The sequence below is a fragment of the Brassica oleracea genome, chromosome C7 (assembly GCF_000695525.1).
Source record: "Brassica oleracea var. oleracea cultivar TO1000 chromosome C7, BOL, whole genome shotgun sequence".
Lineage (NCBI taxonomy): Eukaryota > Viridiplantae > Streptophyta > Magnoliopsida > Brassicales > Brassicaceae > Brassica > Brassica oleracea.
This window is the reverse complement of record NC_027754.1, coordinates 35171005-35192503: the sequence shown is the minus strand read 5'-3', so window position 1 is coordinate 35192503 and position 21499 is coordinate 35171005. Positions and strand designations below refer to the sequence as shown.

General features: G+C 36.9%; 6 protein-coding genes across 9 annotated transcripts in view; 4 read left to right on the top strand and 2 right to left on the bottom strand.

Annotated features, from left to right (window-relative positions):
• Nucleotides 1-10386: 10386 nt before the first annotated feature.
• On the bottom strand, nucleotides 10387-10892 carry LOC106302020 (60S acidic ribosomal protein P2-5). The gene has a single exon (XM_013738529.1). The coding sequence runs from the start codon at nucleotides 10854-10856 to the stop codon at nucleotides 10515-10517; it is 342 nt and encodes a 113-aa protein (XP_013593983.1). The 5' UTR covers nucleotides 10857-10892; the 3' UTR covers nucleotides 10387-10514.
• Nucleotides 10893-11657: 765 nt separating this feature from the next.
• On the top strand, nucleotides 11658-13771 carry LOC106302019 (probable prolyl 4-hydroxylase 7). The gene is made up of 8 exons (XM_013738528.1): nucleotides 11658-11841; nucleotides 11949-12035; nucleotides 12124-12181; nucleotides 12311-12415; nucleotides 12755-12812; nucleotides 12912-13087; nucleotides 13158-13218; nucleotides 13332-13771. The coding sequence occupies exons 1-8, from the start codon at nucleotides 11735-11737 to the stop codon at nucleotides 13631-13633; spliced, it is 954 nt and encodes a 317-aa protein (XP_013593982.1). The 5' UTR covers nucleotides 11658-11734; the 3' UTR covers nucleotides 13634-13771.
• Nucleotides 13772-14018: 247 nt separating this feature from the next.
• Nucleotides 14019-15253, top strand: LOC106305091 (transcription factor MYB35). The gene is made up of 3 exons (XM_013741469.1): nucleotides 14019-14233; nucleotides 14324-14453; nucleotides 14538-15253. The coding sequence occupies exons 1-3, from the start codon at nucleotides 14101-14103 to the stop codon at nucleotides 15184-15186; spliced, it is 912 nt and encodes a 303-aa protein (XP_013596923.1). The 5' UTR covers nucleotides 14019-14100; the 3' UTR covers nucleotides 15187-15253.
• A 187-nt stretch (nucleotides 15254-15440) lies between these two features.
• On the top strand, nucleotides 15441-17343 carry LOC106303838 (putative rRNA methyltransferase YlbH). 4 transcript variants are annotated; one of them, XM_013740177.1, is made up of 9 exons: nucleotides 15441-15642; nucleotides 15726-15814; nucleotides 15917-16012; nucleotides 16107-16211; nucleotides 16300-16404; nucleotides 16475-16613; nucleotides 16698-16813; nucleotides 16904-16960; nucleotides 17033-17343. In XM_013740177.1, exons 1-9 carry the CDS (start codon nucleotides 15483-15485, stop codon nucleotides 17108-17110), a joined length of 945 nt encoding a protein of 314 aa, XP_013595631.1. In that variant the 5' UTR covers nucleotides 15441-15482; the 3' UTR covers nucleotides 17111-17343. The 4 variants fall into 4 exon arrangements, with proteins under 4 accessions (XP_013595631.1, XP_013595630.1, XP_013595628.1 ...); XM_013740176.1 differs by having other exon boundaries at nucleotides 15914-16012; XM_013740174.1 differs by having other exon boundaries at nucleotides 15445-15651.
• A 1009-nt stretch (nucleotides 17344-18352) lies between these two features.
• Nucleotides 18353-19613, top strand: LOC106304964 (CLAVATA3/ESR (CLE)-related protein 25). Its single transcript, XM_013741342.1, has 2 exons — nucleotides 18353-18707; nucleotides 19093-19613. Exons 1-2 carry the CDS (start codon nucleotides 18511-18513, stop codon nucleotides 19127-19129), a joined length of 234 nt encoding a protein of 77 aa, XP_013596796.1. The 5' UTR covers nucleotides 18353-18510; the 3' UTR covers nucleotides 19130-19613.
• Nucleotides 19614-19939: 326 nt separating this feature from the next.
• The window catches only part of LOC106301854 (probable inactive receptor kinase At1g27190), a 7663-nt gene continuing 6103 nt past the window's right edge, over nucleotides 19940-21499 (bottom strand). The window contains exon 2 of the mRNA XM_013738337.1: nucleotides 19940-21274. Within this exon, the coding sequence (XP_013593791.1) occupies nucleotides 20158-21274 (1117 nt within the window). The 3' untranslated portion in view covers nucleotides 19940-20157. The remainder of the gene's footprint in view (nucleotides 21275-21499) is intronic.

Below are 21499 nucleotides of genomic sequence, written 5' to 3'. Positions count from 1 at the left end.
ATTCTTCACTGTCATCCCGATGACATCTACGTAATGCTCACAACGTCGAATTCTCTCCACCACAGTAAACAAGACACGAGTCCTTGTTCACTGATATTGAACCCTGATTTTCTAAAGACTTCCCGACCAAACTCAAACGACCTCTCATCCAAGATGGTAAGAGATAAACCGACGTCTATCTCGAGAACCGAAGAAGCCGATGTCACGCTCCAGACCAGTGAAAACGACATCTCTTTCGAGATGATGATAACCAAACTAAGTTTAGACTTGAACCCTTGAAGGGTACGTAGGCAGCTCGATCTCGAGTTCAGTCACGATCCTTCCTTCTCCCGATATCTCTATGATATTCGACCTACGAATATAGTCCATTTCGACGACTCAGACCTGATTATATCGTTGTGTTCTGAGGATATCGTTGCCCACGTTATTTCTTTCCTAGATTGAACTCCCGATCACTATCAAATTCTTAGTATAGATTTTAGGATCCACAATTTTGCGCCGACAGTGGGGAAGAGAAACGAAAAACATCCTTGCTAGGAACCCGATCTAAGGCTTGTAAGCACGAAAGTGGATCCATCTCATATGGTGTCCAATATCGCGACAAACGAACCATCCCATCATGACGACACCGATCTTACTCGATCATAACTAGAAACAGAACATGAGATTCAATTCCGACTTCAGCCAAATTGAATCTCTGTTACTGATAAAAATAATTCATCTCGCCGAATTTCACCGATAAATGCCCTTAAACCGCAGGAGACCGACGACGAGTTTTGATAGCCAGACCTCCCGAGTTCGGGTCCAGTCAAATGATCGCCCAACACGAGAAAGGTTACTAACTGAACCGATGCATCAAAGCGATTGTCAACAGAAGATGGTCTTAGAACAAGGCGAAGAAAAAGACCTTACTACGAATCGAGTAGGAATCCTCAATCAATAGATGATCAAAGGCAAGGAAGAATCTAAAGAGGCCGAAACGCAATACCTCGAGCACGTTTCGGAATGTGTACAAAAAACTAAGTACGACAGACCCTCAAGAGCTCGATATTTGTATCGAAGAGACGTCTAGAGATCAGAGTTCTCCACTTTCCGAAGAAGAAGAGTACAAGCTCTTAAAGACCACCAATGTGCTCGTTATTTTCTTCACGACACGGTCACGTATTTGACCAGATCAGAATCTTTCCTCCAGAAAATCAGCTCAACGAGACTTCCCATTGAAGGATAGAGAAAATCGTAAACAAACAGAAATAAATTATTATGATCTCATGATAATGAGGATCTTCTTCGACCAAAAAAAGATAGTCCTATATGCCCTGTGAATTGGTTTTGACTTCCTCTTTTTATGACGATTACACCATATCTCTCTTGGAGAAAAACACCGAAATGGAAACAAGGAATATCCTCGCCACCGTTTGATGAAAAGGTCACAAACGAGAATTCATGGACCTCAAGGAGCCAAAACCGTAGACATTTTTCACTATGAAGACTTCTCTACTTCCCAAAGAAGAAGCACGAACCCCTAAAGACTTCTTTGGTTCAACGAGAGAAACAACACCGAAGGTAACACGTGTCTCTCATTGGATTATAAAATAAAAAATAGCCTATTCCACCATGTGATTGGTTGGACGAGAAGGAGAAAAATTTATATCAATCCTTTAGTACGAACACATTGCCGTAGAAGGTTAACGTTTATCAACAAAACTCAAAGAAGGAATATAGCAGTTTCATGTCGTTCGGTCTCGCTCGAGACCAATGAAACCAACGTCTTGTCCAGGGAGATAATTGAAGAAACCGGGAGACTGATGAAGCCAACGTCTCGCTCGAGACAATGAAACTGATAAGGCCGACATCTTACTCGAGACTGATGAAGGGAAACGTTTCGCTCGAGACTGAACTAATTTCTCGCTCAAGACTGATTAAATCGTCCTCCCGACCTGGTGCGATCGATCATTCATTAAACAATGTCTTCCTAGACGTGATTATTAACAACAAAACGATTCAGACTATTTGAGGAGGGAAGACACTCGATTCTATGCATGATGCACAAAGTAAAAACGTGTCATTACTACAACGAGAAACGAATCATATTTTCATTATAACAATGAACAAAGACACAAACTTTTCAAATAAGAAGAGCCCGAGTCTTAAAGATCATTAGCATGTTCACCATTCGCTTCACAAGTCAAATACGGTAACGTAATGGGCCAGAATATAATCCTTCATCCGACAAAGCAACTCAACAAAACCAAGAATGGAGAGAAATATTAGCAGAACGATATTACTACCTTGAGAATAAGAATTTTCTTCCACCCTCTTGCTAGACAAGAGCACGGGCACTCATAAGAAAATGAAGAACAAGTAAAAAAACCATCAAAATGAGATGGGATCACCACTACAATAAGTTTGACGAGAGAGACTTACCGCAAACGACATCCCAAGGCTGAAGAGCTCGTGAGTTATAGATAATTCCCCTCGCTCAGCAAGAGCAGCGACTTGGATGAATACTTCATTCCCACGTAATTAAAACATTATGTTTTATAATGGTTAAACGCTTCCCCCACCACTCGATTATTCAACGAAAAGAAAACAAGATGCATTTCTTTACTACTCTTCACAATGAATAATTTCTTCTCTATTCGCTGAAGATAAGAAAGTTATGAAAATGAACCTGCTCATACTAATGAATGAGGGTAAGAGCTCGTTTTCATATGATGATATTTACATGCACTCGATGTCTTGCCCGAGACCAATGAAGCTAATATCTTACTCGAGAACGATGAAGAAAGCTTCCGACTCAAGGCGACAAAATCGATGTCTCAATCGAGATGATTATAAATCGAATCATGAGAGACTTGAACTAGGGTTGCTACCCACACGACATCCATGAACGAAAGCTCACAAGTTGGGCAACCACGACTACAAGCACCCCTATCTCACCTTCCAGCGAAGAAGAGTTCTCAACGCTCAAGAGAAAACATTAAAAAGATCACCATACCCCTATCATCATATGATTGTTGGCGTTAAATTATTCTAATTGTTTATAGAAAAAAAAAATATTCAATAATTGATATTCGCCGCACGAAAAGCAAACGAGAAGTGGATGTGCATTATAAACAGACGACCAGGAAACTCTCATTAGCTAAAGAGAGCCAAATACAGTCATGTGTTCGATGGAAGCGGTTCTCTCCCATTACGAACATAACCAACCAAGATCTCAAGTTGATGACACACCATTTCGTTACGATCTTCCTACAACATAAGAAAATCCCCGTATTCATTATAATAAGAGCTGAGATCATATTATAACTATGATAGACGAACAAGGGTACAAGATCTTTTATCACGATCACGATGTCGAACTCGTTAACCAAAACCGACGTACCATTTAAAACCGACGAATCCCATGGCTTGCTTAGGACCAATGAGGAAAACTTCTCAATAAAGAAAAGGGAGCTCAGAGTCATGATTAAAGGCTTCTCTGTTCTACAACCTCGTCACCTCACTTGAAGAACTGGGGAGACAACATCCTGCCAAAGGATAAAAAAACGGTTATCATCAACCCTTCAACTGTTAGTTTGTTCAAAAGGAAAGAAAAGAGCCGAGAGACTTTTCCAACAAATAGAAGTCGTGAATTAAGACAAATGTCCCACTACGAAGACCAAAGATCAGAGAGAGACACTATTTACAGTCATATCATCTCGATGACTTGTCTTATTTGAGCGCCACTGGCGTAACACGATCGAGCCACGGAGAATCTCTAGGTGCTCCCGAATTTTTCATTTTACGATCCGTACATTTCGAGACCGTAGAAGCATCTCGACAGCACCACGATCCAAATCAAACCACCACAGCCTAAGTCTCAATAAACTGGGCAAAGACTGGATCAGCTAGCTCGAACGCGAAAGCCTACCAGTTCACGCTCCAATCAATTTGACCGACCAAAGGCAACGCAAAAATCCCTCGAGCTATCGAGCTCCCGAAACCCTAATGACACAGATACGAACTGTATGAAACATATATCCACTATCATTAAGCAAATACTGATCTTGCATCCGAGTTAAAAATAAGACCGACTCGACCTCTAACGAGCTCGAAAAAACACGAAGGATCGACAAGTCGCCCTCCTCCAATAATGGCATCGAGTTCAATCTCTGATGCAGAAGCTCGAGGAGCCGAAACTGGATCTTGCTCCACGAAAACAATGAGCCATATGTCCAAGGAACCTTAGCAGCTCAGTGGCCGAGTTCGACTCCTCAAGAATATCGACCAACACAACTCCCAAAGAGCTGAAGTCAAGGAGCCAATGAAACTTTACACTCTCAGATCGATAGTGAGCTTTTGAACAAGCTCTTCGCGCCTTTACGGTATTTTTGTTTCGATCTGCTTGATATCATGCTCAATATATTTCTCGAGGCACGATATCAAGCTGATCGAGACAAAAATACCGGAGAGGCGCAAAGAAAGCTCAACCCTTGCATTCTACACTCCTTAAGTGACAAATCCATCCACTTCATTATGAAAAGAGCCATCGAACGCTTGACTTCAAACGATCTCGAACTACTTAAGGGGCCAGTATATCCCTTTCCGTAGAAGAAGCAAATAGATTTTATCTATAACGAATCGTGGAAAATCACGAACAAAATCCAAAGCATCACTAAAAGGCTCTGATCATTTCCTGTTAAGGAAAACAATAAATCTGGACAAACCACGCAGAAATATTCTAAGATCACATGTTGTCTAAACGATATTTCCAAACAAAAGAAAAGCAGCAAGAGGCAGTAAGCGCGACATGGTCCACGATGGCGTACTATGAGTTGTGCACACATCAAGTTAATAATAATTCACAGCCGCATCAACTTCTCATCAACTCCACAAGGAAAAACCAATCAAACATCCAACACCATTCTTATCCGCTAGATCGCAGTCGTTAAAACCAGAACACGCCCATGTCGGTAAATAATTATCTTTAATCTATTTACACATAAATCCATTGCATCAGAGAATAGATTCTCGCATTACTTTTACAACCTATATATTATCAAATTCAAATCACTATTTCGAATCACAAGTTTCATAAATAAAGTTATATAACCGCAAAATGTTTTATACATTATTCTCAAGCTACCAGTAGCTCGAACTACTATTGAGATTCACTTTTCGGTCTCAATTGGCTCGAAATATCCTTTAACTCTATTTTCAACTTTAAACAAGCTCAAATTTTTAGCGAGTTTTACCACACGGTCTCAAACGACCCAAACTCTCATCTTTCATATCAAAAAACAACATCGATAAACCACGTCCTTAGGCCACCACCGGCCCGCGAGTTAGATTTCTGATAAGCTTCTATCTCGCAAAACATCCCAAGGACGAGCGATACAAATCGCTCCTATAGTCGAACCAAAATAAACGTTCACTCTCTACGTGTATCCAATCATTTTGCATTGACTTAGTGATTCGTTGGGACTATATATATCTCCAACACCTTTACAAACACAAAAATATTAACACAAACTCGAGTTGACGTGAAATAAGCAACTAGACTCACATCAAAAAATCATAAACAGAAACAAATTCAATCACAAAATCCCATCTACCATGAGAGATCAAAATAACTCTCTATGCTTTTCAAATAAGCGACTCCGTTGACAAGCTCGACCCATATTTGTGAAACCGCGAACTCGATCCAACTCTCGTCTTCTGTGCGGCGTCTCAAACAGACTACTTCGAACTATTTCCTTAACCCACAAACATAAACGAAATCGATCACTTAGTGATCAAACGAACATCAAACGGCTTGATATAATACACCAAATAGCTGAGATCGAATTCACATTTTGATCACGACAAACAGGACAAGTTCTCTTGCACGATCTCGCTACCAAACGGCGAACGACTTCACGAACTCTCTAGAGGAAAGTTGATTCGGAGCCACGTGGCTTCAGTTGTTAAAAGAATTTTCCGTTCTCCGACCTCATCACCTTACTCGAAGAACTGGGGGGCAAATGTTGGACCGAAATTTGGTACAAATCTCTTCCATTAATATTGGGCATTGATTACTATTCTAGATTGGATCAAATATGTTAGTTGTCGACCTCCTAGAATTTCGGTCTCATTCAACGCGAGAATATGTCAAAGCTGAAGATGAGGAGCATGTGTAACAACAAAAGAATATGTAGAGAAAGTCCTATAAAAGGACATGAAAGTTATCTTCACAAGGATCCCACTTTTGGAGCTCACGAGGGCTCACGACCATGAATACAATTGTTCACGGTCTTCCTATTTAATTAAAGAGGATTATGGCTTATTGAGGGATATAGCGTCATTCACCTGAGACCATATCATTCTTCACCGCCATCCCAATGACGTCTACGTAATGCTCACCACGTCGAATTCTCTCCACCACAATGAACAAGACACGAGTCCTTGTTCACCGATATTGAACCCTGTGTTCCTAAAGACTTCCCGACCAAACTCAAACGATCTCTCGTCCAAGATGGTAAGAGATAAACCGACGTCTCTCTCGAGAACCGAAGAAGTCGATGTCACGCTCGAGACCAGTGAAACCGATATCTCTTTCGAGATGATGATAACCAAACTACGTTTAGACTTTATCCCTTGAAGGGTACGTAGGCAGCTTGATCCCGAGTTCAGTCACGATGCTTCCTTCTCCCGATATCTCTATGATATTCGACCTACGAATATAGTCTATTTTCGACGACTCACACCTGATTATATCGTTGTGTTCTGAGGATATCGTTGTCCACATTATTTCTTCCCTATATTGAACTCCCAATCACTATCAAATTTTTAGTGTAGATTTTATGATCTACATTCAATTCTCACTTTTACAAATATTATTATTTATGTGCATTAAGTGGTAATTTGGATCTGAACATATATTAGGTTCAAGTTAATCCGTTATCTTCAACTATAATCGAAGCAGAGATCTCTATGAAATTACATTTACATCCTAGAACCCTAAGTTAATCAATCACCACAACACCACATGCAGATTATATACTCACGAAACTACGATAAGAAAAAACACAATTATAGCTTTAAATAGTAACAAATGGTTTACGGCTAATCAATTAAATAATCACAAAAACCCTTGTAAAAGCGAAAATTGCATAGTATTAATTAAATATGAAACTGATGTCATTTAATCTGTTAATATACGCGGGTGTGCTTAGAGCAGCATGGATGACGTCAATGGAATTAGAGCTACAATCAAAATGGACTCGCTGGAATATTGATGGGGTATGCAGAAAAACGTGACTAAAGCAGTCAAACATAGCCGACAAAAATAAACCAAACATAACTAAAGCTTCTGACTAATTAACTTATTAGAAATTGCACTTTATAACCACAAAAAATCCGAATTTGCTAAGTAACCAAAACTACCATCTCTTTACTTTTCTCTTTATATCTATCTCTATCTATCTATCTATCCTCGTCGTAAAAAGCTAATTTTTTTTTGGTTATTACACAAATAAACCATTAATTGACACATAGTCAAAACTCAAAAATATATGTTAACTAGTCTTTTGTTGTACTCTTAAGTTTATTATTCCCAATATTCTAGAAAATAAAATTTTCTAAGTATTCACGCATATTAAAGATAAAATAAATGTTTATAATTAAATTTATTATTTAAATTTACTATACATTTTTAATAAATTTAAAAAACAATATTTAATCAATTTAAAAAATTTCAATTAATATTTTTTAAAATATATATAAATTTATTTTAAAAATATAAACATTATATTTGTGAAACAAGAAAAGAATAAAAAATAATTACTTAAAAACGGGGAGTATCTATACTATTATTTGAAAGTTATTTTCGCATTCGAGCTCTCAATTTAAAAGTTAGAGCGGTTAACATCGTTTATGTCCTTAATGAATAAAATATATAAATTAGTCAAAAGGTAAAACGAATTTCAAATTTTCTGATTAGATAACTGATTAAAATTAATAAAAATAAGAATTATAAAAAATAAAAATATATTTGAAAATAAAAAGATAATTCTTATATATTGTGTTTTATGCAATTTTTTTATAATAAAAATTAAAAATTAAAAAATAGAAAACACGGAACTAAATATTAATCAAGTAAAATAATTAATTTTATATAATTGAAAAGATAATCTATATTATTATTTATGAAGTGATTTGGCTTATTTGTCATCTTCTCCATGATTTTAGTTAATTTGCTTACTTGTCATATTTTCCATGATTTTAGGATAAATCATTAGTCTAATTAATATTTTTTTTTTGATATATATATATTTATCATGATATTTAAAATCATGATAAACATGAACCTATTTTACCGATATATATACTAATATTTTTAAAAAATATATAATAAACATGATATTTAGGACATTTAATTAATAAATAGATATTAATAATATATACCGATAATATCATCATTACTTTTCTCTCATTTATATTTTAATGACTAATATTTTAGCTAATAGCTAATTTTCCTGATTTTTACTGAAAATATTGATCAAATACAGATTATTATAAAATTTATATATAAGTATACTAATATATCTGAATTAATCAGTTTATTTAGTTAATTTGCTTATTTTTCATCTTTTCCATAGTTATATGATAAATCATTAGTTTAATTAATATTATTATTTAATTTATTTATTTTGATATCTATATATTTATCATGATATTTAAAATAATTAATAAACATTAACATGTTTACCAATATATATACTAATATTTTTTAAATATATTTTAATATATAATTATCATGATTAATAAATAGATATTAACAATATCTACTTATAATATCATCATTACTTTTCTTTCATTTTATAATTTTAATGACTAATATTATAGCCAATTTCTCTGATTTTTACTGAAAATATTGATCAAATACATATTATTATAAAATTTATATATAAGTATACTAATATATCCGAATTAATCGGTTTCTTTTGTTTATTCGGTTTGATCCCGTAATATATTGAACCATATTCATATACTGATGTTTTCTAAACATAACATCCTCGGTACTTCCAAATCCAGACTATTTTCTCTATTTCGATTTGGTTCGGTTTTGAATAATTTGATTTTACCAGATTGAACATTCCTAAACTATTGTTATTTGTTAATGTTTTATATTTGTGATTTTTTATAATCGTTATAGTACCACATGATTTCTTTTTAGTCCAAATACAATATGTGTTAATTTCACATACAAAATTTTCTAATTTAGTTATTACTATAAAAAAGATTTTGATCCAAAATCTGCATCACATAAATAAAAATATGAAACAAAATAATACAATTTAATAAATTGATTACCAATATGAATATTGAAATTTTATAATTTATAATAATTTAAAATTTGTATCTAATTTAATTATTATTATTTTATTAAAAAATAGAATTAAAAGTTATTAGATGTATTGCACAAGGTGAGAGACATCAACTAGTATTGAGTGATTTTTAAAACTAAATTATTAATGATGATTATAGTATACAAAATTTATAATACGTAAAAAAATTCAAATGTAAACATAAACAACAATTTATCATTATAGTTTCTTAATTAGTAATTCATATATTAATAAATAATTATAAAATGCTTATGCCGGCGTGTCGGAGCGAAACGCCTTTTACTAATGCCGGAAAGAATAAAAGCTTAACCAAACTAAAATATCAGTAACCCAAAACGAGGATTCCAAACTATCAAGAAATTGGGCTTCAAAAAGGCTCATTAAGAACAAAGTGGAAAGACAACACAAAAGTGGCTATAGCAGTAATTCTTGGCGCAAGCTTAGACCATCATCATGATCATCAACTACAAACGCAGAATTTCTTCTCACAATACAAAGAGAAAACTCGTCAAAATCTTTGCGGCCTTTTCCATTATACACTCAATGAGAGAGAGAGAGAGAGAGAGAGCTTTAAAATCGGCATTAATGGAAAAAAACAAGAGCAGCTCAAAAGTTAGCATATTTTTCACAGTTAGTTTCTAAGTTACTCTTTGAGTATTAGGAAGGAAGAAAACCAGTTCCTTGTCTATATACAATGGATTTCTCCCAAGTAAAAACCCCCAAGGTGGAGTTTTATTTATAACTTATTAGATTTTGGGTTTCACTTTAACATCTTTATCCTGAAACCAATGTCAGTATCTAGGATTTGCAATGGGCATGTATGTTGATTGTTTCAAGGTGTGTGACATTCAAATCTGAAAGCTTGTCAGGTTCAAGGATCAGATGCAAGTGGTCTGTCTACAGGATAATAATGTATAATAAACGAAATAAACATCCTAAACACCAGCATGCATGTCTGGTTTGCATGTCTGTTAACTCGATTGAGAGATCTTGGTAATTATAAAGACGAGTCATAATTCGAGCATCAGATAGATTTAAAATATTGAACTTATCCGAAGGTTAGCAACAACGATCCATCCATAGAATCCCACATTAAAAAAAAAAAACAAAATAAAAAGCTGTTTAGATCTTACAAGATCAGAATCAATCAAAGAGACTCATCATGCCTTCACCATCATCCGACTCCTCTTTCTCTTCCTCAACCTTCTTAGATTCCGTCGCTGGCTCAGCCGCGGAAGGAGCGTCGCCTCCTGCTCCAGCCACCATAGCAACAGCTCCACCACCGGAAGATAGAGCCCCCATCTTCTCCCTCCCAGCCGCGATCAGCTCCGTCACGTCGTGATCCTTCACCAGAGAAAAGAAGAGATCCGTCTTCGTCTCGTCGAACTCAGCTCCAACGGAATCGAAGATGTTCTTCAGATCACCTTTGTTTGGGTTCTCGTCCCCGGCGAGTTTCGCGAGGAGAAAAGCAGCGATAACCTTCATCGTTCCTCTTCTTCTTCTCTGCAAATCGAAAGAAAATAAAGCGAGTGACTGCTAGGGCAAAGTTGTGTATTTATAAGAAGTCTCTTCCCCATAATGAGGAGGGTTAGGGTTTTTCGGACGTACGTTACACGAAAGAGAGCCGTTAATGGGCCCATTCTGTTAGTGAACTTTAATGTAATAAGCCCACTAATATTGGAACTTGCTTTGGTGGAGAACTTTTCTTTTCCGGTAAAGTAATTTCACTAATATTATTATTACATAAACTCCGAAAATCAATTATTACATAAACAACATATATTAAAAACGAAAAAAAAAAATTCAACAATGATTTCTTTAAAATTTTATCCACTAACGAATTATTTAGTTATTTTTGATAATCGAAATATTGTAATAGTTAATTTTTCTTTGGTAGAAACTTCAGTTTTACAGAACCCAATTATTTCGTCAACAGTTTGATACCAATTAGTCTTTAATCTTTATCAATGTCATCCAAAATAATCTCCAGATCTCAAAAAAAAAAAACATTAATCCACCATGAATTTGATATTGACAAGGGCTATTGACAACTTACAAAACTTTATTTTATTTTTTGGTCAACAATTTTTAAAATGCTGTCTGGTAAGAAAGAGTTAAAGAAAATCTAAAGGGAATTAAAAAGGAAGGCAGGAAATTACAGCTGGCGCTCCCTCACTCGCTTACCGTCATTTAATAACTTTAAAAAGGGGATGAAACTGTAAGATTTCAAAACTACCGGGAACAAATTGAGAAGAAGAATATAGTTGAGGGGTTGAGAATTGAGAAGAATACAAATTCGTTACTAAACGTCTGGTCTTCGCCACCAAAAAAAAAAAGTCTTCTCTTTTCTCAGCAGGGGAAAAATGGATTCTCGAAATTTCCTCGCGTTTTCGCTAAGTCTTATCCTGATTTTCCCTCAAATTTCCTCTGCTTCCATCAGATTCATCTCTCGATGGAGTAGTAGTAAAAGGTAAGGTTGGCTCTCTCTCTCTCTCTCTACGATGAATGATGTTTTTTCGCATTGTTTTGACTGATAAAGATTTGTTTTTTTTTCTTTTAATTGGTTGGGTTGGGCAGAGAAGGGACAGTGATTAAGCAGAAGACGAGTGCTTCGTCTCTAGTTATTGATCCAACTCGTGTCACTCAGCTCTCTTGGACTCCTAGGTTTTGTTTGTTTGTTGCTTTTGCTTTTTTAAAAAAAGTCTAAATTTTTATTGTTTTGATTATAAAAGTATGTGATGGGTTTCTGCAGGGTGTTTTTGTACAAGGGACTTTTAACAGATGAGGAATGTGATCATTTCATCAATTTGGTACAATCAATCAATCATCTTCTTGATTATTTTTGTTTGTCTGTTTGTTTGTTTGTTTGAGGACTTAGTGATGATCATGTAATGTTGTGAGACTGTGTGGCTGAATTTAGATACTTTTGTTCTTTTTAGGCGAAAGGGAAGCTTGAGAAGTCAATGGTTGCGGATAATGATTCAGGTAAGAGCGTGGAGAGTGAAGTGCGCACAAGCTCTGGAATGTTTCTTTCCAAAAGACAGGTGAGAGCTTCAGTTTCTATTACTCACAACGTGTGCAAATCCGTTAGCAAAACATGTTGTTGGCTCTTGTAAAGGTTTCGGAATGATACGTTAGAAGAAGCTGTGGTTTCAATCAGTTGAAATTTATCATTATGTTGTTGTCTGTTCTTGATTTTCTATGCATTCTTTTTGGCTAGCTTCTCTATTACTGATGCTAGGATGTTCTTCTTCTTCTTATGCGGTTAGACAAAGTGGTTTTGAATGAAAATTTGCATATGCTATAGGTTTTCTGTGATTCACTGATTTTTTTGACCCTTGAGCTTGAAAGCATGTATGATAAAGATTTTGTGTTGGGTGCAGGATGATATAGTGGCTAATGTCGAGGCTAAACTTGCTGCGTGGACTTTTCTTCCCGAGGGTATTTGTTTGAGGCATATGTATACTTTTCTTACTTTATCTTTAGTAGCAGAAAGACACTCATCTCTTCTTCTTTTTCTTTACCTGTGTTGTCTATCAGAAAATGGAGAATCAATGCAAATACTGCACTACGAGAACGGTCAAAAATATGAACCGCATTTTGACTTCTTTCACGACCAAGTAAACCAACAGCTTGGTGGTCATCGGATCGCCACTGTATTGATGTACTTGTCCAACGTCAAAAAGGGTGGAGAAACAGTCTTTCCCATGTGGAAGGTAATATCACATGATTTGGATTTCATTTCTTGAGTGACCTCATTTGAACACTATTCATACATTCTTGAAGGGAGCAACAGCTCAACCCAAAGACGATAGCTGGACCCAATGTGCCAAACAAGGTTATGCAGGTAGAAACACATACATGTGTACTTCATGTGTTCTCCAACATGCGTTTGCTTTAAGTATGATTCTATCTTTCCAAATTGTATATTGCTCAATCTGAGTGTGTGTATCTTTGCAGTGAAACCGATGAAAGGGGATGCATTGCTATTCTTCAATCTTCATCCAAATGCAACAACAGATCCGAGCAGCTTACATGGAAGCTGTCCAGTGGTTGAGGGAGAGAAATGGTCAGCAACCAGATGGATTCATGTGAAGTCGTTCGAAAGGCCCGTTTCCAGGACAACTGGGTGTGTGGATGAGAACGAGAGCTGCGAGAAATGGGCAAAGGCAGGGGAATGTAAGAAGAATCCAGCCTACATGGTGGGTTCAGAAACAGACCAGGGATATTGCAGAAAGAGCTGCAAAGCTTGCTCATCTTAAGAACCAAGTAAAAATCAAAAGCTCTTATTAAATGATTGAAAATTTTTGTGTAGAGAAAAAACCTTTGGTCTATGTAAGGAAAAATGTTTGAACACATACTAAAAAGAATAATAATAAGTTTCTCTGGTTACATGTTAAATTTATTTGCATCATCAACTTCAAGCAAGGAATACATGATAACTGATTATGTATTAATAATATACATGATGTAGTGTACATGAGATGATAGTTGTCTAAACTACGTCATGCACATAGAGACTCTTATATTTCTAATGAAGTGTAACAATCATGCAATTACCGTTAACTAGGAGCCTTCAAGCATGAGATCCTCACCTTTTATTTCTCTCTCTCTCTGGACAAGTCTCAGAGCTTTTGCATTGCATCATTCTATTTCCATAAAGCCCTTCTTGTGGCACTTCCCTACAGCATCTTCTCCTTCTCTCCTGTCTCTGAATAACCCACAAAAAATGGGAAGGCCTCCATGTTGTGACAAATCAAATGTCAAGAAAGGTCTCTGGACTGCAGAAGAAGACGCTAAGATCCTCGCTTATGTTGCAATCCATGGTGTAGGAAACTGGAGTTTGATCCCCAAGAAAGCAGGTCTTTGTTCATAAGTCTCTCTCCTTTCTTTCTAAGAACTCTCATTGTACAAGTCTGAGTTTATATTTTATTTTTTTACTTTGGGTGCAGGTCTGAATCGATGTGGAAAGAGCTGTAGATTGAGATGGACTAATTACTTAAGACCTGACCTTAAACATGACAGCTTCTCTCCCCAAGAAGAAGAGCTTATCATTCAGTGTCACAGAATCATTGGCAGCAGGTTACCTAATTGCTAACTAACTTTTTAACAATGACAAAAAATCTATCAAACTCTACTAATAATAACAATCTCTGATGCTCTCAGGTGGTCTTCGATTGCGCGAAAGCTTCCAGGAAGAACAGACAACGATGTGAAAAACCATTGGAACACGAAGCTGAAGAAGAGGCTGGTGAAAATGGGGATAGATCCTGTGACTCATAAACCTGTTTCTCAGGTCCTTACCGAGTTCAGAAACATTAGTGGCCATGGAAACTCATCCGAACCTTTTTTTGTCAGAAACTTCAAAACAGAACCATCTAACAACTCTATACTCACACAATCCAACTCAGCTTGGGAAATGATGAGGAACGCAACAAGCCATGAGAGCTATCACAACTCTCCAATGATCTTTACTCATCCCACTTCATCTGAATTCCATTTCTCTAACCATTCAAACTTTCCACTCAATGGAGCCACATCTTCATGTTCTTCCTCGTCGTCTTCTGCTAGTATCACGCAGCCAAACCAAGGGGCTCAAGCATTCTGCTGGAGTGATTACCTTCTCTCGGATCCGGTTTTACCACTGAGTTCTCAGACACAAGTAGTGGGATCCGCAGCTACTAGCAACCTCACTTTAAACCAGAACGAAAACTTCAACAGCCATTCCGCGAGCTCATTTGTGGATGAAATATTGGATAAGGACCAAGAAATGCTGTCACAGTTTCCTCAACTCTTGAATGATTTCGATTATTAGAACCTTCCTTTTGTTATTCTTGTTGTTGTTGCTTCTCTTGTAGCTTAAATTCGACGTTTTATGATGTTTCAAGAACTACTTTCATCTAGTTTTTCAATAAGTCATATTATCTCTCCTCTTTATCCAAGTTTCTTGGGATTCATCAATTATGTAACAGTCTCTACTCAAATAAGTTTACTACTTTTATAGAGAAATAGACACCCTCTGGCTAAGAAAGAGGGTCTTAGTTTATTCATATCCTTCGTGCTAAGCTCTTTAACATTCACGCGAGCTCCAAAGTCGAAACCTTTAGAGCTATGGCGGTCGTAGTGTTATCTTCTCCCATAGTCTCTCCACTTGGAATCAACATTGACATGAGTAAGAATCTGGGTTCTTTCCACAAAGTTCAACTCTTCAGTGTTTCTACTCCACTGCGTTCTCGGAAACCCGTCGTCACCGTCGCCTCGAGCCGTAAAAGTGTGAAAAGTTTGTTTCTTTCAATACTCAAATACATATAGACTTCTTTGTTTAATTACCTTGTGGGTTCATTTTGAAATCAGATATAGGAGCTGGTTTGGCAAGCGAGGATAAGAAGCTGTTGCTGGAACGATATGGTTATGATGCTAATGAGTTTGCCTCTCAATCTAAGGTTCATTACTCATCTCTCCTCTGTTCTTATCTGATACAGTTGTTGAAAGCTGTGGAAAATTTCTGACTTGCTGTTGGGTTAATTCAATATACGTTGTAGAAGTCTAGAAGAAAAGAAGAGGAAAGGAGTGGAAGGAACAGTCAAAAGGAGGAAGAGGTTGTTGCTGTACAGCCGAGAACAACTCATAGGTTACTTCAGGTGTGCTTTTGCTCTTGTTTCTTGGTGTTTTAAAAGCATCTTTTGGGGGTGGGTTTGTGTTGTTTGGTTGCCTCAATGTGTGGAGTTGTTTTAGGTTCTTGCAGGAACGGCCAAACGAAAGAAGTTGCTTTCTCTCAAGGGGATGGATGTTAGACCTATGATGGAAGTTGTCAAAGGTGCAGCTTTTGGCATTCTCCAGGTATTAGCAATGAGTAATGGAGCTTATCATATCATCTGAGATTAGAGATTTCACTTGTTTTGTGTGATGAACATTCCAATTCTAATAGGCTGCTGGTGGTTGTCCAACGTCTCTACGTCCTGGGAGGTGGTTGGATTTGTACAGCGGTACAGGATCCGTTGGCATCGAAGCAATCAGCAGAGGATGTTCTGAGGTAACAAAATAAATAAATAAAAAGTTGTTTTGTATGATCTTGTTTGATTCTCTCTTTGGTTTCTCCACAGGCACACTTTGTTGAGATGGATCCTTGGGTTGTTTCAAATGTTCTGCAGCCGAACTTGGAACACACTGGGTTTGTTGAAGCTTCGGTTATACACACTGCTCGTGTCGAAAACTTCTTGGAACGTGCAGATAAATTAGTAGGCATGTCTTGTCTAGCCTTGAAGATGTTATTCACTTTTTGCAAAACTTTCAGCATTTTTTTAATATTATTTTGTTTACTATCAGGTAAGGATGGAGCATTTGATTATATCAGCGTTACACCACCGTACATGGAGGTTGATTATGAGGTTCTGATGGATCAGGTTTCTAAGTCGCCAGCAATTGGCGAGAATACGTTTATTGTGAGTTAGCTTTCCTTCTTAAACCATCTTAATAGTGTTTTTGCGTCACCATGTGTTTGTCATGTTCACATGGGCGTATTCTGGTCTTAGGTGGTTGAGTACCCTTCACGAACCACAATGCTTGATTCATGCGGATGCCTTGAAAAGGTAACTATTTCCCTTGCTGGTTGTGTAATGAAATGGGGTTGAAGGAATGTTGATTAGAGATGTTTCATACAGATGACTGATCGAAGGTTTGGCCGGACACATCTGGCTATATATGGACCAAAATGGGCTCAAAAGCCAAGAAAATCTTGAATCCACAGTGAATCTCAGCAGTCACTTGTGGCCATTTTCTCGTTTAAAGGCATTGAACAAAGGCTGGGATTGAAGAGCTATAGTTTGTTCCAACCTTTGAATACTAGAGTATCTTGTTTTAGCTGTAAATAAATAAATAAATATACAAGATCATTTTTTTTTCATTTTTGTTTCTTCCTGTCACATTTTTCTTACGGTCTCAGACTTTCAGGTTATATTCTTTTGCAAAGGTTTATGAATGTTTTATTCTAACTTAGATAAAACCTTTATGAAAGTGACTTAACTGAGGTATGTTTGGAATCCTTCTTTCTAATTTATTCTACTTTGGTAAGGAACTCTTCCATTGAGCATGTTACTTGAAGTGAAATATTGAGATGTCTTTGGTCACAGAATCCCTGTAAGAATCAATACTGGAAGACACCATCCTGATCCCTAACAGATATATAGTAAGTAAATTGTGGGGCCAGGTCTGTTTAAACTTTGGCTTTACTATGTAACAAGGCAAGCTTCTCTATCCCACCAAGGCCAAAAGGAAGTTTGCTTGTGACATGAAAACAAACTGACTCAAATCTTCCCTAGCTGTCAATCAGATATGGATTCTCTTCCTTTACAATCTGGATATGTTTCTAAATCTCATTTTTGTAATATTATAGTTTTTATTATTTCATCTGCTTTGAGGTATACTATAGTAAGTGCCCTTTTAAGTTTCCATTTTATCTTTAAAGGATGCATTTCTTTTCTGCTAATTGGCTCTTGGTGAGAAGAGAATACTTAAGAAGGAAGAAAATTTTAGCTTTAGCTCCTTTTTCACAGTTTTTTTTTCTTCTAAAACTTATGCATTGTTACAGTCTTAATTGATTATCTTTTATAATTTAAAGGAAATATCCAAATGATTTAAGATAGTGGTCAGGAAAGTAGTAGGCTTGCTAATACTCAGTCACAAAAGATACACTATTCCTATGCTTTATTTGGCTTAAAATATATGTTTAGGGGGAGCTTGTGCCCAGTGGTTTGCCTGCATGAAAACTCACAAATCAAAGCAAAGAAAAAGTTACTTAGCGGCCCCATATGTTACGTAAAGATATGTTTTTCCATAGCTTTCTCTTCCTCGTGCTTACTTTTTTTCCTCTCTACGTGGACACCTACGTATGTATTATGTATACTGTTGCTTTGTGTGTTTCATCTTTAAATAAGGCCAATCACGGATTTGTTTTCCAAAGGTATATAAAAACACAACTTATAAGCTTTGTTTGTTTGCTTCCCATTTCGCTTTCCCCCCCTCTTTTTAGCATCTTCTGTCAAAAGATCTCTTCCTCTATTTATGTGACAGTCACTTCACCAACTTCATGGATGTTCTGCTCATGTTAAACAGGAAGCTGTAGGGACATTGGGTTTGGAGTATGGGTGGAAATGGGATTAGAGCTGTTTTGTCTCTCAGTATTATTGTGTTTCTTCTTGTCGGTAATTTAGCAAGCTCAGCAACAAGTGTTCCATCAACAGAAACGGTCAAGAATTTGCGGTTTAGTGGTGAGGATGCGAATCTGTATCATGAGAGCAAGCGAAAAGTTCCAAATGGACCTGATCCTATCCACAACAGGTTCTCTCATCTTCTCTCCAACTTCAATCTTTTGCTTCTTTGAGTTTGCTATTAGAGATCAAGCCTTTTGAGAATCTTCTATTATTATCTTTTTCTCAATTTAAGATTGTTAAGATGTAACTTTACACAGATACCAATGATCACTGGTTTCTAGAAAGATTATTAGCATGCAAAATCATTGTTCTTTCCTTCTTTTTTTTTTTTTTGAGCAACAAGTTCTTTCCTTCTTTTCAGTGTCTATTGTTATCATGTTTTAGTAAAAGCTTCTTCTTTCTCTAATTTCTAGGCTTTATGAGAACTAAAGGCACTTCTGAAGTTCTTGACCACTTTAGTTAAAGTAAAACTCAACTCTACTGAGCTTTTTGTTTCAAAACTATTTCTTCAGGAAAGCAAGAACTTCAAGACTGCCACCAAGAGTTTGATTTAGCTCCAATACATACGATGTATATGCTGTAAACTCATAGCTTCTGAACCCTTGCTTTGCTTTTGCAAAGATGAAGTCTCTTCTTGCTGAGTAGGCATTTTGGAAGGTGAAGTCTTGCTCTTTTTTTCTTTTTTTGGGAACATTATGTCTGAAGATTGATTACTTTTAGAAGTGAAGATTGAGTCTGATATTAAGACTTTTTCAGGGCTTTGTAGGGTTTTGTAATAACATTTTGTATTAACTCTCTTTGCCTTTTCTTTTTAAAATTTATTTAAGTTTTAAAGTTTGCTTTTGTTTTTCATCTGCTAAAAAAAGCAAACCATTAACTAAAGTTGCTCTGTTTTCTAGAACTCATTTCCCCTCCTTAAATTACTGATTTGTATCAATATTCTATGCCTTGTAATATTATCTTTTCACCACTACAACAACTAAAATATTCCATGATGTTTGCTTCCTAATAAAAAAAAGCATGTCCATGTACAACTTTAGAATCACATCTATTTTCATTTTTGGTTTGTTCTGAACTTTGGGAATCTGACAAAGGGGAATACAAAAGGAGTGATACATTGAAAACCTCTCTCTCTTTCTTGCATTCTTTAGCTTCTTTCTCTGGGATTGATTTTGACTGTATCGAGAAGCAGACCCTAAAGTAAGATTCTTCAGATAAAAACACTCTTTATCCTGTTCTGCATGGGACATAGATTCCTCTCTTTGTTCTTAAAAGAAAAGATAAGTGAAACATTGTTTTGTCACTCTTCAAACTCTTTTAACAGTTACTCTTCAGAAATCTAGTTCTTGATCAGCTAAACACCAAACCAACATAGCTTTTCTTAATTTTGACAGAAGAACACATAATATACACCATTTTTTTTTACAATGAACATAGTCTATACACATACATTTTCATCTAAATTGGCAGTGGAAACTAGTACAATAAATAATAATAATAATACCTCAAGATAATGTAATAATCCTCTAAATCCTTGGCATCACAGGCTTCCCATAAAGGTTTTACTTCACACAGTCTCAGTTCTCTTGGGTGTCAAAAATCAAAGGGAAGTCATCATCTTGTTCTGTGAACGAGTAACCTTGTTTCTCAGCCATAGCTTTCAATGACCGATACGCTTGAAACATAGTCCATCTCTCTTTAGGCCTTGGAGCCACACAATGACAAGCAACCTCAACAAACTTCAAGATCTCTTCATCATGCCCTTTCCCTCTAATGCCTTCATCGAACGCATCAGCCATTCTCCCCGAGCTTTCAAGCTGTTTCACCCAATCAACCAAACTCCCTTTGAAGCCTTCCCCTCCAAGAGCCTTTACCCCTGTAGCCAACTCCAAGAGGACAACACCGAGTCCATACACATCGCCTTTTAATGAAGCTACCATCGTGGTAAAATACTCAGAAGCTACGTAACCAAACTCACCTAAATCACCAGTCATGAAACACCCATCGTTGTTGTCCGAACGAACCATAAGCCTAGCAAGCCCTGAATCTACTATCCTCGCGTCGAAATCTTCGTCAACGAGAATCACACTCGAACAAATGTTCTGGTGAAGTATAGGAGGGCGGCATCCATGGTGAAGCCAAGCCAAACCCCTCGCAGCACCTAAACCGATCCTAAACCGAGTAGACCAATCCAACTCAACATCCTCTTCCTCCAGCAAACTCTTCAGCGTCCCCTTAGACATGTACTTGTAAACAAGAAACCTCTCTTCCTCCACAGCGCAGAAGCCAAGAAGCGGCGCTAAGTTAGGGTGACGCAGCTCCCACAGCCGATTCATCTCGTAACGAAACTCCATCTCCTCGAGCTTACACTTGGCGCTCAGATGCTTCACCGCGAGCGCCGAGCCATCCAGGAAAACCGCCTTGTACGTCGTCCCCGTCCTAGTCGTAACGATAATATTCTCAGAGCTGAAGTGATTAGTGGCAGACATCAAGTCCCCGAGCTTGACCTTAACCAAAGGCTTCTGAAACAAAGAGACCTGAACAAGCTTATGGATTCTAAGCCTCTGCGCCAATCCTCCTTCTGTTAAACTGCTTGTTGTCCTCCGCCGCTTCAAATAAACAACAAAGGCTAACAAGATCGATGCAGCAGCACCGAACACACCAGCTGCGATTATAATCGCGAGATTCTTTTTGTAGAAGCCGGAAAACCGGACTGACATAAACGATAAAATAAAAGCGATGTTAAGGAAAGAAACGAATGTAAAAAACGAATACAAGAACGATAAGAAATCGTATTCGCAAAGAGACATGGAGTCGAGATATGATCTCTTTCCTTAACTCAAAATATTCGCTCCGTTAGTGAGACGGGACTGTACGAATATAGAGTCCCAGGATACAACCATGGCAGACGAATCACGC

Bases quoted from the DNA above. Each gene is read 5' to 3' on its own strand.
- LOC106302020 (XM_013738529.1), bottom strand. From the start codon at position 10,856: ATGAAGGTTATCGCTGCTTTTCTCCTCGCGAAACTCGCCGGGGACGAG.
- LOC106302019 (XM_013738528.1), top strand. From the start codon at position 11,735: ATGGATTCTCGAAATTTCCTCGCGTTTTCGCTAAGTCTTATCCTGATT. The intron at 12,182-12,310 runs GTACAATCAATC...TGTTCTTTTTAG, and splicing joins GTGATCATTTCATCAATTTG to GCGAAAGGGAAGCTTGAGAA. The intron at 12,813-12,911 runs GTATTTGTTTGA...GTTGTCTATCAG, and splicing joins GTGGACTTTTCTTCCCGAGG to AAAATGGAGAATCAATGCAA.
- LOC106305091 (XM_013741469.1), top strand. From the start codon at position 14,101: ATGGGAAGGCCTCCATGTTGTGACAAATCAAATGTCAAGAAAGGTCTC. The intron at 14,234-14,323 runs GTCTTTGTTCAT...CTTTGGGTGCAG, and splicing joins TTTGATCCCCAAGAAAGCAG to GTCTGAATCGATGTGGAAAG. The intron at 14,454-14,537 runs GTTACCTAATTG...TGATGCTCTCAG, and splicing joins CACAGAATCATTGGCAGCAG to GTGGTCTTCGATTGCGCGAA.
- LOC106303838 (XM_013740173.1), top strand. From the start codon at position 15,483: ATGGCGGTCGTAGTGTTATCTTCTCCCATAGTCTCTCCACTTGGAATC. The intron at 15,652-15,725 runs GTTTGTTTCTTT...TTTTGAAATCAG, and splicing joins GAGCCGTAAAAGTGTGAAAA to ATATAGGAGCTGGTTTGGCA. The intron at 15,815-15,913 runs GTTCATTACTCA...TATACGTTGTAG, and splicing joins AGTTTGCCTCTCAATCTAAG to AAGTCTAGAAGAAAAGAAGA.
- LOC106304964 (XM_013741342.1), top strand. From the start codon at position 18,511: ATGGGTGGAAATGGGATTAGAGCTGTTTTGTCTCTCAGTATTATTGTG. The intron at 18,708-19,092 runs GTTCTCTCATCT...CTATTTCTTCAG, and splicing joins CCTGATCCTATCCACAACAG to GAAAGCAAGAACTTCAAGAC.